This window comes from Lycorma delicatula, chromosome 2, assembly GCF_047948215.1.
Source record: "Lycorma delicatula isolate Av1 chromosome 2, ASM4794821v1, whole genome shotgun sequence".
NCBI lineage: Eukaryota > Metazoa > Arthropoda > Insecta > Hemiptera > Fulgoridae > Lycorma > Lycorma delicatula.
The window spans coordinates 188,129,095-188,147,777 of NC_134456.1; the positions used below are offsets into that span (position 1 = coordinate 188,129,095).

General features: G+C 28.0%; 1 protein-coding gene across 1 annotated transcript in view; it reads right to left on the reverse strand.

Moving 5' to 3' along the window:
• Positions 1-810: 810 nt before the first annotated feature.
• KCNQ (KCNQ potassium channel) overlaps positions 811-18,683 on the reverse strand; it is a 334,382-nt gene continuing 316,509 nt past the window's right edge. The window contains exons 10-12 of the mRNA XM_075358044.1: positions 4,258-4,414; positions 2,786-2,908; positions 811-1,017 (exon numbers count right to left, since the gene is read on the reverse strand). Coding sequence (XP_075214159.1) covers positions 928-1,017; positions 2,786-2,908; positions 4,258-4,414 — 370 coding nt within the window. The 3' untranslated portion in view covers positions 811-927. The remainder of the gene's footprint in view (positions 1,018-2,785; positions 2,909-4,257; positions 4,415-18,683) is intronic.

An 18,683-nucleotide genomic window follows, 5' to 3' on the forward strand; every position in this document is an offset into this window, starting at 1 on the left:
GTATCAAATATTTAATTAAAAAAAACTCAGATACAATCTAATCAATTAGTAAATTAGTGGAATAAAAACAAGTAATTAACACAATTTCATATTACTATATAATAGCAAAACTTTTAAATCTAACAGAAATTAAATACTGCATTATAATTTACAAAATTTTTAATTCTTTTACTTTACATTAACTATTCTAAGTTTATAAGAAACATCAGTAAACATAAAAAATAACTTATAAAAATAACCTATAAAAACAGATAATTTCATTATTATGCTATAATGAATAATGTATTCACTTAATATTTACATTAAATAAAATCACAGATTATATGAAAATTAACATGAAAAAAAATACAGATACAAGTTGATAATATATCAACAATAGACCTGACAATACAGAACTTGTATAAAATTTTATTTTACACTATTTTACAGGAACTTATATAAATGAACCCACTGCAGAATTTATATATTTAATGAATATTTTTAATTAAAAAACTTAAAGACTTAACAAATTAGCTACAATAATAATAATAAAAGTTAATCTATTAACTACAGTAAGTATAGATACATTTATTCAAGAAAATTTTCTTTAAAATGTAAAATATCTGAAAATTCCACGTGCTTAATTTACAAAAAATTCTTCAGAATTTCATTATTTTGTAATAGTTTAGTAAGATAATTTTCTTACTTTATTTTAAACTGCTAATATGTATTTAATTTAACAATTAATTATGAATTCTGGTCACAGTAATTTAATTGTTGACAAAACAAAGTTTTGTTGTAATTAAAATATATAAGATCCATTGTGGGTTTCATAAATACAACATTCTGCACAGATTTCAAATCTTAAAATACAGATAATTAAAGGCTAGTACTGACACAGCCACCAGGGTTGCCCTCGCACTCAGTGTCCAGGCTAGGGGGTAAATGTCACACTTGTTCTTCTACTGCTGGATGCTTATGAGCCTGCGCATTAAGTATGTACATCAGATGATCTAGCTTCTTGTCCATAATTGACAGCTAAAAAAAAAAAGGCCATAATGTTATTAATAACCAAGAGGTTACGAAAACTGATATCATGAAGCTGATTTTGATCTGAGTATGACAAATATGGAGAGGATACCTTATGAATGGGTAGGACAATATCCTAGGAAAGGATAGCCTTAAGAGATTCAACGATGATTAAATAAGTCTTGTTTTAATTTTATAAATAACTATGTAGAAATAAAAATAACTTTAATTAATGTACTATGTTCTCATAAAAGTAATAGTACTAACTGTGCAAGATGAAATGTCTTCACCAAAACAGAAATGTATCCTTTACTAGTTAGTAAAGGTCTAATTAGTTAGCTACCTTTTTAGGAGCTAACATTTGTGTGGACAATAACTATACAATTTTGATACATAAAGTGTGTAAGAAAACATTATAGAATTAAACAGTGCCAGGAAATTAAAAATATGGTTAAAAATCTGTTTAAAATCATTACTAAATAAAATTTATAAACTTATTCCTCAAATAATTTTCTCATAAAACTTATTTGAGGAAAGAGACGAAACAAACAAATGAACAACTACATTAAGAAATAACAAATAATTTTTTTATAAGATTTTACATTCAAAGTGACTACCATAATCAAACTCAGAAAACAGTAGAGAAGATTAAAGTTAGCGAGCTTCATAAACAGATATTCTGTATATAGAAAGGTTGTTTTAAAAATTAAGTTCGTAATGATAAAGTAAAGACACTAATAGAGATTAAACAAAAACTATCTTTCCTTCATAAATCTGTGATTGAGGATTTAAAATTAAGGTATAATGCAATCTAAAAATAAATTACCTGACATTAAAAACTGTTGATTAAGTCCTGTATGTGAATTCGGGTATTTTTGTGATTTTGTCAACTGTTTCAGAACCCACCTTCAACAGATTTTGAAGGTGATTCAGCTTATCCAAGTATGATGGAATGGACATACTCTCAGTACAAAATTTCAGTACTTTTCCAAAGTTTTATGTGTCCTTGTGAATAAAAATTTTAGGTAAAAGTTCTACCAGACTTCCACTTTGGTAAAAATCAGTGACACTTGTTTTGCTTGATTTAAACTGTTTGATAGACTTATACAAATTAACATGGTAATACACATTTTACTACACTTTTTAACATATGTGAGTGAATTTTGGGCGATTTTACATATTCAGAGAATAAAAATCTTATCACAGCAAGCTGTTCTTCCACGGTACATGTTTCAAGTGGAGCCGACATTTTGAATTAAGCAAAAGAGGTTATAAATCTAGAGATTTTGTTTGAAGAGTTGATATTAGTTTAGCTGATAATAGTTTTCCATCTTTTGAGCAGTGTGGGGGTGAGTGTTATCATGTAGAAGAAGTATGCCTTTTGAGGGAGAATCAGGTTGTTTTCTTCTTATTGCTGGTTTCACTTATTTTCTAGCAAATCACAATAGTAGTCACTGCTGATTGCATTTGTTCTTCCAAATAATCCCAATAAATTGAGCTTTTTACTTCAAAACGCTGTTAGCATCACTTTATCGGCTGAAGCATAGATTTTAAATATTTTTCTGGCACTCAAACTCAGTTTCCATTCCACATTCTGATATTTGGATTCTGGCTCAAAATGATGAATCCACGTTTCATCACAAGTTACTCTTAAATAATTTCTGTTGTACAGCTCTAAATAGAATACAAGTTTTATTAAGTAAAAAATATTATCCTTTATTCAAAATTTACCTACTAAATTGGTATTTAATTTAATAAATTAAAAAAGGTACTATACCTGCTGTTCTACTCTATAGAGTCTGGCCCCAATTGTCATTGGTTTAATATTTCCAGCTCTATCTATTCCAGCAAGGTAGCTGCCTGGCTTGCCCAGAGTCTGATCTAATCGCCTTTGCAGCTCCTGCAAAAAAAATGTTTACATTATGTACTACTTTAATGAATATTTTCAAGTGAAAGCAGGGGTCAAGTAATATCTCATTTTAAAGATTTTTTCAAAAGAAGTTGAAAGATTACAAATAATAAAAATTAACAACTGAAAATATAATTAACTAGTGAAATTTGAAAATTATGACTGACTTCAGAGAAATAATACATTTAATTTAAAATAATTTAGAGATTTGTCTCCTTCTAATATTATAGTGTTAAAAAAATGCTGTTAACATGAAAATTGCAATAACTCGAGACCTAATTGATCTACTGCGACAGGCAAGACTCAAAAGACCAATTAATTATGTATCAAAATAGAATGTAAGAACAGCAGAGCAGTTAATTTTACTTCAATGACAGAGATACAGTAAAGATATATCTCTGCAGTTAATAATATCTTATTTTTTAATTATTTTATACAAATATTAAATAATATTATACACATAATGTCTACATAATATAATACATCCTAATATACCATCAGAATATTATATTTGTAATATATATAATTATTATTACTGTTATCTTATAATAATATTCTATTGTCACTGCAGATAAGCTGCAATTTATCCAGGGATAAGTTTACTGTAGTTTGATATTGTAGTGTATTTGTTATCCTTTTTTCTTTAATTGTTACATTTTTAATAAAAGGAAAATGAATGAAATAAAGATTTATATCAAAATTTTTCAGTTCTCAGTTTTTCGTCCAACTCAACTACCCAACAACTACCTTACAACTACTCAAAAAAAGCAAAAACAATTACATGATTATTTATATAGCATTAGTGTTACCTAAAATTTCACATTTGAAAGACAAACCAAACCAAATTTTACAAATAAAAATTTTTAATTAAACTAATTTGTCCTGGCAACCATCCTCAGTGACTTTGACTTTCAAAATAACTGGAACTCTCAAAGATCTTTAAAAGACTCTCAATATCACAAGGACAATTCAAAATATTTTAAAATACATTACTAAAAACATTGTGTTAATAAAATTTTGTTTGCTGTGTTTTAGTCATAAATAATTTTTATCATCAACCATCAGGGATAAAATAGTAAATTAATATTTGTGGTTTCGAGTGTTGTCCACGACTAAATTAGTAATATACTTAGAAACTGTAAACAAAAAATTATCCAAACTTCACTCTGCAGTCCCACATCAAACAACCTTCATTCCTGCAGTGTTTTTGATTTTTATTGAAGTAGTTTCCTTAGCTAGCTGGGTTATATGAAATCAATGCAAAGCATTTATCCATTTACAAAACAACAGTATTCAATTGGTAAGTTCTTTAAAACAGCACAATATAAAATAAAATTTACCTTTATTCTAACCATCATATTAAGATGCCCTTGACTGTACTGTTCTATAACATCACGCACATCATAAGGCTTTCTTGCTTGTTGAAACTTTCTCCTGGCTACAAAATATTTTATTTTACGAATAGCTCGTATAGCATTTTTGTGCACTTCAGTCAACCTGCAATCAGAACATGGCAGTGAGGTGTAAAACAAATAAAATTTAAGACATGGTACAAATGAAGATTATTAAAATATAATTTTAATACCAAATAAAAGGTAAGATAGTAAGGTAAGAGAACTCTAATCATGACAATTCCACTTTTCCCAGCAATAATAAAACATGGAAATGTAATAAATCTTAACAATGTGTAAGGATATATAAAACAGAGATTAGATTATTTTTTTTAAAAATTGTTATTGGCTATCAGAATTAAAATGATAAAACCTTTTTACACAGACACAAATTTTTTCTAAGATTCAGTTACTTTATTATATAAAACGGAAAAAAAAACCAATAATGTTAATAAAACAAATGCAAATAATGCAAAGAAAGGAACTAATACATTTTATTCTAATCATTAAATTATTATACTATCAATATATATATTATTATTAATATACAGTGAAATCCCCATCAATATTTGTGATTTTGTTATTCGCTATGCAATATTTTGCGATGCAAAATATATATATATTTTGCGACTAAAATTTTCTATATTCGCGACTAAAATTTTTCGTATTCACATATATTGCACTATGTAGTGACATTAACAAATAAAAATATTAAAAGGTTTAATAGTGCAGGTTGAGTATGGACAAGAAAAGGTAGATGATACAATCCCTGGGAAACAGTTAAATGTCAAAACGTTTACCGAAGGCATTAAACTATTCCATGATCTTATCTAGTTTTTTATAGATGCTGATCCATCTTTGAATAGAAGCTTAATCTTTAAGCGCAAAATTGAAGATGCCATGCAAGAATAAACAGAACTTCATATGGATTTAAAAACAAGGGCAAGACAAAATTACAACTTTTGTAAATGTCATCTGAAATACTTCAGGTTACTTTTGTAAATTTCCTTTACAGTAATTTTAGTTTTAGTGAATGTAGTACTATAGTGCTGTTTTCTTGACTTTTTAAGGCGATTACTGAATACAATTTGAACATGTAATACTGTTTTCTAATACTGTACGTACTGTAGTGAGTTTTTAAATCAAACAGTTCAGTAAGGGCTTATGAGTAAATTAGGAAATATACTGTATTTTGTTAAATATTTTTGTGTAGTGTATTTATGTACTGTACTAAACCAATGCTTGTAATTAATGTTGCCATCTGTAATTCATCAATAAGATTGCCCTAATTATGTATGCATGATTTTTTTTCATTTTACATGCCATTCTTTCTTAAATGAGTATTAGTTTCATTCTATATTCGCAGTTTTCTGTATTCACAGTATTTTTACGATCTCTAACCCCTGCAAATAAGGAGATTTTACTGTATCTGTTAATAAAACTAAACAAGTATACAGAAAAGAAAAATTTCAAAACTATAACTTACATTTTTATCAACTGCTCTATGTATTACATACTAGTAAGTATACAAACTTTGGTATTACAAAATTGCATCACTGCATACATTGAATCTCAAATTTGAATACAGTGCCCCTATGAATTTTACTTCCACCCAAGGTTATAGGAATAATGCAACTAATGTTCAGAAAAATCTGTTCACCCATTTTCATTTTTCAGTGACACAAATATACAATTACATTATTACTAAGATTATTTTACTAAGTAATGTAATAATAGATTACATTACTAATGTAATTATTATTATTAAGATCTTGTTTCCTTTTTATATTCCTATGATGCACTGAAAAGAAAGATTATTGGGAAAATTTTTATGTTTCAAAAAAACAAATAAATATTTTGTTTACTTCTTTTAGAATAATGTGTATTAAACACTGAAAATATGAAAAGAAATATTTTAGCGAACAAATCAAAATACAGATTTAAACTTCATGGTATTATCTGTCAACAACATGAACATCTTGAGATTTAAGCCAATGGTTCCCAAAGTGTGTGTCTCAGAGCCCTGAAGCCATGACTTACAGGGGTGCTGGAAAATATTACACAATTTCATAATTTCCAAATAATAAAACTAAATACAGTAGGACCCGGATAATTCAATACCTTTGGGACTGAGGGGTGATGAATTAGTGTAATAAAAGTTGGATTACATAAAAATTAACGCTACATTGATCTACTGTTATCACCCCTTCCCATTACTAAACGTGTCATAAAACGACTGCAAACTGATGAAATTTAATTACAGTGTTTTACTGTACATTTAGTATTTTATTTTACAGCAACAAGTAGCATACTTATGTAAATAAACCATTCACTAACACAATTTTTTATAAAAATTATGTATTACTGTACTGTACTTAAAAAAAAAAATCACTACACATACAACACTATAATACAGAGTCTATAATATATAGAGACTAACGCACAGTAACTACAGAACATTGTAGACCTATGTTTTGTTATTTAAGCACTTCTATCTATAAAACCTAAAAGGTACTGTATTTAGACTTATGTTTACATATTTACACTTCATTTTACTTTCTAAAGAAATCTATCATTTTTCTTTGCACTTTAACATCCTTTCTTTTTCTAATGCGAATTGACGAACTTGTCACATAGCAATTAACTTTGCCACCTTCTTTTTGATCGAATACCATTTGATGCATTTTGTCAGCATGTCCCATGACTTCTTTGTGGCTCATTCTACTTACTGGATTGTTTTCACATTCTTCATCTTCAGCACTTACAGTTTCTTCATCATTTAATATTTTGCAGCCTAAATCTGTGTTGTCCAATTTTACCCATTCTTCTATCTCCTCACTTGTAACATAATTTAAACCAGCAATGATATCACAAATTTCTTTCAATTTAACATTTTTATCTGCATAATTTTTCAGTTTCTGGTTCTAGTAGCTGATCAGGCCACAGTTTATTCCAGCTCAACTTCAATTTCTTTTCCGGGATGTCTTGCCAAGCATCAGCAATATTATATATTGCATCCTTTATGGTGTACTGTTTACAGAAATCTTCAACTGTAATTCATTTTCACAGAAAATTAAATTTTGCATTAATAATTTTTTATAACGTTTCATACTTAGTATGACCCCTTGGTTCATAGGCTGGAATAAACAACTTATGCTTGCTGGAAGAAATATGGCAATTATATTGCCATCTAGTGCATCCAGTTTGTCAACCAGTTAGCAAGAAGTATTATCCATCACAAGTAATGACTTTTCTGGTACACTTTTTATCTAAGATGTCATTGGACTTCAGGCACAAAACATCCGTAAAACTACTGGCCAAAAATTTCTTACGTCATCGAAGCACTCGGTTGCAAAAAAATATTTAACTGGTAATAAGTCACAATTTATATGTTTAAAAACTTTTGGGTTTTTTGACTTGCTAATAACAGCTAGTGGAAGTCGATGCCAACCACTTGCGTTAGAATATACAATGTGTTCTTTCCTTATTTTGCATCCAGCCGCAGCGCTCTCGGAAGAAAATGCTAAGGTTTTCTTAGGAAGCGCCTTAAGGACAATCCTGTTTCATCATAGTTATACACCTGCGCATGACTCAAATTAAGACTTTTAACTTTTGAACTTAATTTATCACAATAGTCAGATACAACCTGAGTGTCAGCACTTAATTTTTTGCCCTAAATTGCAAACTGACGAATTCCGTGCCTTGCTTTAAATCTATTTAGCCAACACTGCTGGCTTTAAAATCTGGATTGCCATTTAATCATTCATTCATTTGACTGCCTCAATAATTAATGAGCCATTTAAAGGTAGGCCGTGACTACGATGCTGTGCAAACCAAATGTATACTGCCTCATCAAGTTCAGCATTTTCTCCTGTTTTCATTCTCTTTCTGGTTGTTACATCACCATCAGTAACTTCCATTTTACTCATAAATTCTATTTTATCATCATTTCTTTAATATCATTTACTGATGTATGAGGGATTCCGAACTCCTGTGATAGTTTAACAGCACTTTCACCCTTATGCAGGCATTGAAGAATCTCAAACTTTTTGTCAATTCTAAACTTTTATAATTTACACGTTTGCTAGACATTTTTTCTCCATAAGTAGAGTATACAGTAATAGGTATGACACTATGATAATAGTACGAGCAAGTGACTCATTGATGCAAAGTTCACTACTGTAATGAATTTTGGAAACAGAAAGGAAATAACATAATATAGTACTTTTTGATAAAGTACTATACTGCGTAAGAAATATATAAATACTGATTAGATAATAGTGCCCAAATGAAAATGTTTATATGAATGAAAGATATGTAAAGTAATTTTATAAGTTCTTTTCTCATGTGATTACTGTAATTTATACATAACGTACAGTAAGCTCATATAAAAACATCGGTTGCAATTAAGTGAATTTTTATGCTGCTGGCCTAAACAGATAGAGTACTTTTTATTAAAAATCTAATTTACTTTTGTGCATCAGTATTGTACCTCTAAAATAAAAATCACAAATTTGCCAAAGGGGTGACAAATTATCGAGATCCTACTGTAAAACTACCTAAATTTATTTCCAAAATTAAATGTCATACAACACACACAGCATATAGTGAAACTGGTGCAAACCAGTCTGTACTATTACTGTTTGCAGAAACCTATGTAAAATGTTATTAGATGACATGGCACTAATCCCTTGAATGCTTTAGTAGTTTCTTGAATTTTCTGGTACTCTGCTTATAAATAAATGTTTGTTTCACATGGTTTAAAGTTGAATTAGTTTTCAGAGGTTGTATCAACTATTGTTAGTTGATACAAATAAAGTGGAGTTTTAAAGTATTTTTTCTCATATTCATTTTTAAAAACAGATCAATGTTTTCTAAACAGAAATAAGCATTGTGGGAGTGAAAATGAAGAGGGCACATTGTCAAGGAGAGCCAAGAGTGTGAAGAAGAGTAAAAATTGAAAATATGATGACAGCTCTTTGGACTTTTGTCAACAAAAATCTATGACAACGAGAGGTCATAATGTGTTCTGAGCATAAAAGTTTTGACACCAGTGTATGCTATCAAGTACGCTGGAAGTAGGTAGAAACCACTCATCATACCAGCGTAATTAGAAAATCATGAATACTTCTGCAGGAAGCTAAAAGAGTTAAATCAACAAAAGGGTAGTTTTTAAAAGCAGGATCAATAACAAACAATGCTTGGCTAGCATTTTATAAGGTAGCACATAGAATAACAATACAGAATACAACATAGAATAACAATACAATAAGAATTCATTCAACACCAGTTGTAGAAGAACTCATCCTACCAGTTGCTGTATATATGGTGAACATTTTGATCGATGAGTGTGTTTTCAACTACTTTCATTTCTTTCAAACTACTTTCAAAAGTATCTTTGGCCAATAATACTATCAACTGCAGAATATAGCACATACTAAAGGACCTCATTGATCAATTTATTGAAAAATTAAAAGAGAAAGAATTTGGATTGCAGCTGGATAAAGCCACAGATAATAATAATAATAATATTCTCTTTATTTGTTATGTATAGTTTATAGATGGCAATAACACTGAAGAAGACATTCTCTTCTGTAAAAGTATCACTGCTAGTGCAGACTTATTTGAGATCCTTGATACTTTTAAACCTAAAAAAACAGTTGACTAAGTGAGTTGGTGTCTATCTCTGTACTGATAGTGCTGTTCTATGTTTAGTTGTGAAGAATTGCAGGCTTTTATTAGAAGCGAAGTCCTTGAAGCACTGCAAACCCACTGTTATTCACAGAAAGCACTCACATAAGTATCTGAGTCCTACATTAAAGCAGGTCTTAGAATGTAGTGAATGTGATAAACTTTATAAAAACTTGGCTGTTGAAAGCAAAATTCTAAAAAAAACTATATTTGGGTATGGGAACTAAAATATGTCTTTGTTGTAAACAGCACTTCATAATGGCTTTCTTAAGATATTGTCTCATATGTTTAAACTGCATCAAGAAATATATATTTTTCTTAAAAAGGAGGGACTCAAATATACCAAACATTTAGTGAATGAAGATTTTCTTTGTTGTTATTAAGATAATAATTACTATTTTCTTTTTTGCTAAAACCACTATAATTTCTATGAAGAGTACGTTTACCTTTCTAAGCTTCATTCTTTTATTATACATCGTCTTGCTGATGACAACAACATGATTATACAAATGATAAACAAAACTTATTGTACTGGTACTTTTAAATTTCTGTTAATCTTTACATAGCATTTAGTTAACGCCTCTCCCTTTATTTGACGTCATGGCTAATCTGACCTTCTTCTTGTTTATTTGGTATTATTGATTATACTTATCTCTCAATTTTATTTATTTATTTCCTGTTTTCAACAAATTGAGATTCTTTAAAAAGACATCCACGTGATAGTTAATCTGTTCATTTATTATTGTTTTGTTATTACTTTTTAATTTAAAGATTTATAAATTTTCTGAAGTATTCATTCTTCTTCCTTTAACACATTTGTGAATTAATTTCTTGATTTTTCCATTTTCAAAGGATATGTCCTTCTTTTATTAAATGTGTTACATAATTAGAATCTTGTTATTGATTTTTAAAAGATCATGTGCTCATTATATCTTAATTTTCTTCCCATTTGTCCAATGTATGTTGCATTGCATTTACATTTTATTTTGTAAATACCATTACTTCTGTAAATATCTTTTTCTTCTATATTACAATTAAAAATCTTTTTCAGTATACTATTTGTTTTTACAGCCATATTTATATTATATTTACTAAAGAATTGTTTAATTGGGTAAATTTCTTTCCCACTAATTGTTAAATTACTCCTTTTAAAGGTTTCTTTATCATTTGTTGTTTTAATTTCATTTAATTTATTTTTATTTTTATTCATTTTTCTGATAATTCTTTTTTATACCTGTTATTTTCTGCAATTTACAAAATAGTATTTAACTCTTTTTTTATGTGCTGGTTTCTTTAATAGTAATTTACGTAGTCTACCTATCATCTATCTAAAAGCCGCTAATTTATGCTCGATTCAAATCTTATGCTATGATGTTATAGGTTTCTTTTCTGTATATTTCCAAATCTACATTCCTATTATTTCTTTTTATTGTTAGCTATTAATTTTTTAGACTCTACTTCAACTTTAAAATGTTTCTAAAAGCTTTATCCACTCCTAAGTGATAAAAATCAGAGAATTTTAATTCCATTTGCAACTTCTCATTTGTGCAAAGCTGATTTTTTGGCAGCTGCTGTATAAAATCTAAGTATCACATGAAAATCAATGTAAAGAATGAAATGAGGGTGGCTGTGTCCAGTTTAATTCCTAGAATTGAGAAAATGTGCAGCGATCAACAGGCTCATTCCATCCCACAAACTATTATAATTAGTTGAATTTCTTCAATTACATTTTTTTTGTAACCTAAAATGCTTTTTATTTGTATTTACCAAACCCTTGCAAAACATTATTGGTTATTTCGCAAAGTGTACTCATTAGAATTTGATATAGGGCACCTTGGGAAAATCTGCATCAGCAAGGGCGCCAAGAACTGATGAAAACTTTTGGTTTTAATCAATAAATTTGATTAAATATATAATCAAAGGTACTATTTTTATGATAGTTTGTCATAAATTAAACATTTTTAACTCAATGAAATTTTGTCTGACTCTACTCTACGAGTAAATTAATATATAAACATGTTTAAGATAAAAATATGTTATGACTGAAGGAATCTCAAAGAAATAAAAGGTAAGACCAGATATCAGCACTAAACAGTATGGGAATACTTCAATGATTATCAGGAAGATGTAAAAACTTTTTTTTTGTCAATACATACTTCACAGTCTGCATTAACATTTTCTTTTGGCTCAAAAATCTCTAACCAATAAATATGAATGTTAACAAACATTTTTATTTTTTTCTCTTTGTATTTTATTTCTGGAATTTCAAGAAATGATTAAAATTCCTTTTGAAACAGCACAAATCTGGGAAGGCACATTAAGCAAAGAAGGAAGAAAAATTTATAAATAGATTGATTATATAAACATATAATTAGAACCTCCAGATGTTTTGATAATTTTTCCAAAGTATGAGAAAAGAATAAAACATGTTTTGTTTGTTAAAATTCTCTTAAATTATATTAAATATATATATTAGCACATGTGTATTCTGTCTTTCTGCAGTAAAATCTTTTCTTTAAAAATTTTATCCAGTCAAGTGTTTTCTTTTACTATCATGCCTAGATTTTTTTAAGACAGAAATGTTTTCTGTCCTAAATTTTCCTTCTGAAAATTGTTCATTTTAACCAATCTCAGTTGTTGGTTTGATTACAATTAATTGATGCTTTTTCATTACTATTTTAATAAATAAGGTAACAGAAACTTTCTTCATAACAACCAATAATAGATGCACTCTCACTAAAGTTTTAAAAAAATGAAATTCAATAAAAATGTTATGTTGAAACAATATTAAGTATTATAAAATCATGAAATTAAAAGTATCTACATGGTTAGCAAGCCATAACCCCAGTGGCTGGAATGATTGTTAGCATTATCAACTGTTATGGCAATATTCTGTGATGCAATATGGGTGGTTTAATTTCAATTACGGTACAGTTATCTTTGAATTTAAAAAAAAATGTATTTTAAAATAAGTAAACAATTTTTGAAATCTTATTTTCTAAATATTTTTTGTTTTATAATTAAAATAATAAATTTTTAAAAATAATAATAATAATACATTAATTGTAATTTTTTACCTTTTATTAAGCAGTTATACTTAATGTTAGTAGGTAATTGAGTTTCAATGATCAAAGTAGACTCATAAATTGAGGTTTCTTACATAAAACCTAATCTTTTCTTCTCTATTTTAGAAGTATAGAAATTAACATAGAAATGTTTATTTTGTAATTTAATGTTTCTAGTTTGATAGATTACATAGTCTACCTATTAAAACATTCCAATTGATAATAATAATGTAATTGTTGGTATGTTATTAGAAACAAAAATCTCCATTCAGTATCAATAAACAAAGCTTAACAACTTTCGTCAAATAGTTACAAATATTTCTGGGTAAAATAAAGTTTTACGTTTACATAAATTTAAGTTATATAATTAACTAAAAAAAGTCTTGTAAAAATTAAACATCTTGTGAACATATCAATATAATAATATATATATTTTAAATTAACATCAATGATATTGAAAAAACAAAACTTTTATAGATACCATTTAACAAAATCACTGCATTCAAAATAATAGATTTTTAGACAACTTAGCATTTTACAATGAGAATTGTTAGTTAAACGTTATACTTACATATATAAAAAGTATATTTTAATGTTGCAACTGTTTCAATAATCTAAAATTTAGAATTATATAACTATTAAAAATTAAAATATTTAAAAGTATTAAATATTTAAAAAAGTGAAAAATGTATAATATTAATGAATAAAATTACTTTAAAAAAATCTAATATATAAGAAAATATAAAAATAGGTGCTACTGAATATTATGAATAAATGTAGAAAAATATTTGACGATTAGTTAGATGACATAAACTATTAAAATAAAATAATTAAAAAATAATTCTTATCATGCAGTCACTCAGTATTACAGTAATCATGCCTTATGCCTAGAACACACTGATAACTATTTATTACACGACAGATTAGTAAATAGTTTGAAATATATGAGGGTGCACCCAATAACAGAACATGACAATACAAAACTGTCATGTACATTTCAATACGTTCATCTCTAATCACTGATCTGTCGTATGAAGGTAAGTCACCAGAGTGAAGTAGGTTTAATTCTCAATTTAAGGTATTTATTTTGTTACTTAGTGTCTTAGACATGCTGTAAAAGAGGTTTTTAATCAAACTCACTTTATATCACGTCACAGTGTTTATTACATGGATGCAGATATTACTTTTTGTATTGTATGAGTGTAATTTTTTATCAGCTTTACTTTTCAATTAATTTTGCTTTATAAACTATATATGTAAAATCGTTTCTTGTGCTCGCAAGAAGAAAAATGAAATTTTATATTAAAAAAAAAGTACATTATGTAGCTTATAAATAATAAAACAAAGGTAATATATTTAAGTAAGAAGTATTTTTATTCATTTATTTATTATTAAAATTTATATTATTGAAAAAAAAAATCTATTATAAAATAATGGCGCTGTTAACGTATACAATTATAGTTGTCTAAAAGTAAATTTGACTGTTTTAATTACGCTGCATTTTAATACACGTTATATATATGAGGTGTGTTTAAAAAGTAACGAGAATTTTTTTTTTTGGAAAGAATTTTATTCATTCGTCTACATTAATGTTATTACCTTCAAAACAGTCCCCATTAGATATTATACACTTATGGCAGTGCTTTTTCCAATCCCAGAAACATTTCTGGAAATCAATTTTTAGAATAGTGTTTAGCTCTTTCAGCTATTCGCTTTTAATTTCATCTATGCTTGTAAAATGACGACCCTTTTTTTTTTTTGTCTTCAGTCATTTGACTGGTTTGATGCAGCTCTCCAAGATTCCCTATCTAGTGCTAGTCGTTTCATTTCAGTATACCCTTTACATCCTACATCCCTAACAATTTGTTTTACATATTCCAAACGTGGCCTGCCTACACAATTTTTTGCTTCTACCTGTCCTTCCAATATTAAAGCGACTATTCCAGGATGCCTTAGTATGTGGCCTATAAGTCTGTCTCTTCTTTTAACTATATTTTTCCAAATGCTTCTTTCTTCATCTATTTGTCGCAATACCTCTTCATTTGTCACTTTATCCACCCGTCTGATTTTTAACATTCTCCTATAGCACCACATTTCAAAAGCTTCTAATCTTTTCTTCTCAGATACTCCGATCGTCCAAGTTTCACTTCCATATAAAGCGACACTCCAAACAAATACTTTCAAAAATCTTTTCCTGACATTTAAATTAATTTTTGATGTAAACAAATTATATTTCTTACTGAAGGCTCGTTTCGCTTGTGCTATTCGGCATTTTATATCGCTCCTGCTTCGTCCATCTTTAGTAATTCTACTTCCCAAATAACAAAATTCTTCTACCTCCATAATCTTTTCTTCTCCTATTTTCACATTCAGTGGTCCATCTTTGTTATTTCTACTACATTTTACTTTTGTTTTCTTCTTGTTTATTTTCATGCGATAGTTCTTGCGTAGGACTTCATCTATGCCGTTCATTGTTTCTTCTAAATCCTTTTTATTCTTGGCTAGAATTACTATATCATCAGCAAATCGTAGCATTTTTATCTTTTCACCTTGTACTGTTACTATGAATCTAAATTGTTCTTTAACATCGTTAACTGCTAGATCCATGTAAAGATTAAAAAGTAACGGAGATAGGGAACATCCTTGTCGGACTCCCTTTCTTATTACGGCTTCTTTCTTATATTCTTCAATTATTACTGTTGCTGTTTGGTTCCTGTACATGTTAGCAATTGTTCTATCTCTGTATTTGAACCCCAACTTTTTTAAAATGCTGAACATTTTATTCCAGTCTACATTATTGAATGCCTTTTCTAGGTCTATAAACGCCAAGTATGTTGGTTTGTTTTTCTTTAATCTTCCTTCTACTATTAATCTGGGGCCTAAAATTGCTTCCCTTGTCCCTATACTTTTCCTGAAACCAAATTGATCTTCTCCTAACACTTCTTCCACTCTCCTCTCAATTCTTCTGTATAGAATTCTAGTTAAGATTTTTGATGCATGACTAGTTAAATTAATTTTTCTGTATTCTTCACATTTATCTGCCCCTGCTTTCTTTGGTATCATGACTATAACACTTTTTTTGAAGTCTGATGGAAATTCCCCTTTTTCATAAATATTACACACCAGTTTGTATAATCTATCAATCGCTTCCTCACCTGCATGACCCTTTAAGGTTCTCTTTATTTTCGGGAATAGAAAAAATCACATGGGGTCATGTCTGGCAAATATGGTGGCTGGGGGTATCATTACAGTGTTGTTTTTGGCTAAAAATTGACGAACAAGCAATGAAGTGTGAGCAGGCGCATTGTTGTGGTGAAAGGCCATGAATTGTTTCGCCACAAATTTGGGCGTTTTTTTCAGATTGCTTCACACAAACAGCGTTGAACTTATAGGCAATACTCCTTATTGATCATTTGACCTTTTGGCAAGAACTCATGATGCACTATGCCGTTAAAATCGAAGAGCATGGTGTGAATAACCTTCACATTTGACCGTACTTGTCAAGCTTTTGTCAGTCTTGGTGATCCAGAATGGTTCCACTGGGACGACTGAGCCTTAGTTTCAACATCATATCTGTAAACCCATGTTTCATCACCTATTATGACACGTTTCAGTAGTTCTGCATCATTGTTGACTTCATTTAGCGACTCCTCAGCCATTTCCATTTGCCACTGTTTTTGTTTGAAATTCAACAATTTTGGAACAAATTTTGTTGTCACACATTTCATACCCAAAACATCCAAAAAAATTTCATGGCATGAGCCAATTGATATCCCAACATCATCAGCGACTTATCTGATTGTGATTTGGTGATCATTCATAATCATTTCTTTCACTTTTCCCATGTTTTCATCAGTTGTTGATGTGCTGTGGCGTTTGGGGCTCTCATCATCTTCTTGACCTTCTTGGAAATACCTTTACCACTTGTAAACCCTTGCTTTAATCATACAGACTCACCAAAAGCAATATTTAACATTTTTAAAACATTGATACACTTTATTCCATTCTTATAGCAAAATTTAATATAAATTCTCTGATCCATTAAAAATACAAATAAAAAATCACCGATCATACCAAAACACATGTTATCCTTTTGACAACTGACAACAGACTAAACATCCAATATGGCTAAAAATGTATAGATACCTTTAAGACAAGTTTACCAATATAATAATGAAAAAATCTCGAGAATTGGATTAATACAACCTGCAAAATTTCAAAATTCTCACTGCTTCTTGAACACACCTCATATACATATATATATTTTTTTTTTTGAAAATTTGAATAATTCATTAACATATTGACTGATCACTGTGCTAATAACATTTAATATTAAATAAATATAAACTACCAAAATACAGTAAACAGATAAGTTAAAATTACTATATTAATTCCAAGAATTGATTTTCATAGGATCCCACATCTTCAGCTGTTATTAAATTCTATAATTATATTAAAACACATCTATTTTTCATTTGTTAAGCTGAAAAAAACTTTCAAAAAAATTTTGAAATTTGTTTGGACGAATTTGCAAATTTGTCTGTTCATTGCTAGAATGATGTAATATTTAAAACATCACACTTTCCTTTGTTCTATTGCCAACTATTGCCTCTGTCATTATTGCCAACTGTTAGATTCTATTTCATTATATTTTTAGTTAAATCATCATCTTCAAATGTGATTTGGTGGTTCATCAATTTATATTTTTGTTTATATTTATAAATATAGTATTTCTCTAACATTTTTTTTTTATCATTATTACAAACTTCCAAAATATCTAAATTATTTTTGTAATCAGTAACACTATGTTTGCATTCTAAAAAATGGTCAGCTACATTAGACACATACCTTTTTTACTTTTATAAGTTGTGTAATGCTCTGTTAGTCCTTTTTTTAAATGATCTATTGGTTTACTAATACAAACATTATTACATCCATTGTATTTAATTTTATATATTCCTCTTAAATCCTCTATTATTTTTATAATGGTTATCTTTTAAATATTTTATAATGTGATTATTTGATTTATGTGCTTTTTTATATTTATTTTTATCATAAGTAATTTTTTTTATTATTTTATTTGTCTAACTGTATTATAGGTAAAACCTATTATTAATATTCATGTTATTTTCCTGATGATGTATTTTTGTATAATTATCATGGGATTTTTTATTCTGTTTTTTTATAAACTTTTTCTATAATTTTATCATGAAAACCATTAAATATTGCTATTTCTTTTATTTTATCTATTTCTTTTTTGAATTTATTTTTATTGTTTTTTGTATAATAAATGAATAGCTCTAAATATCATGTTTTTATATGTATTGATTTTTTGCAATTATGGGTGAATTTCATTTAACTGTATTGTAGTACTATTTTATGAGTTTTTTATATACTGATGTATCTAGTATATTCTTTATCTTTATTATTTATTTCAATATCTAAAAGTATTTTTCTGTTATTTTCTAATTCATATATAAATTTTAAATTCTTATTGTAATTGTTAAGTTTATTTAAATTAATCAAATATTCATTATTTATAGTTTGGTTACATACGATTAAAATATCTACATATCTTATCCACAAAAATATTTGGTCCGTATTTAATACACCATGAAC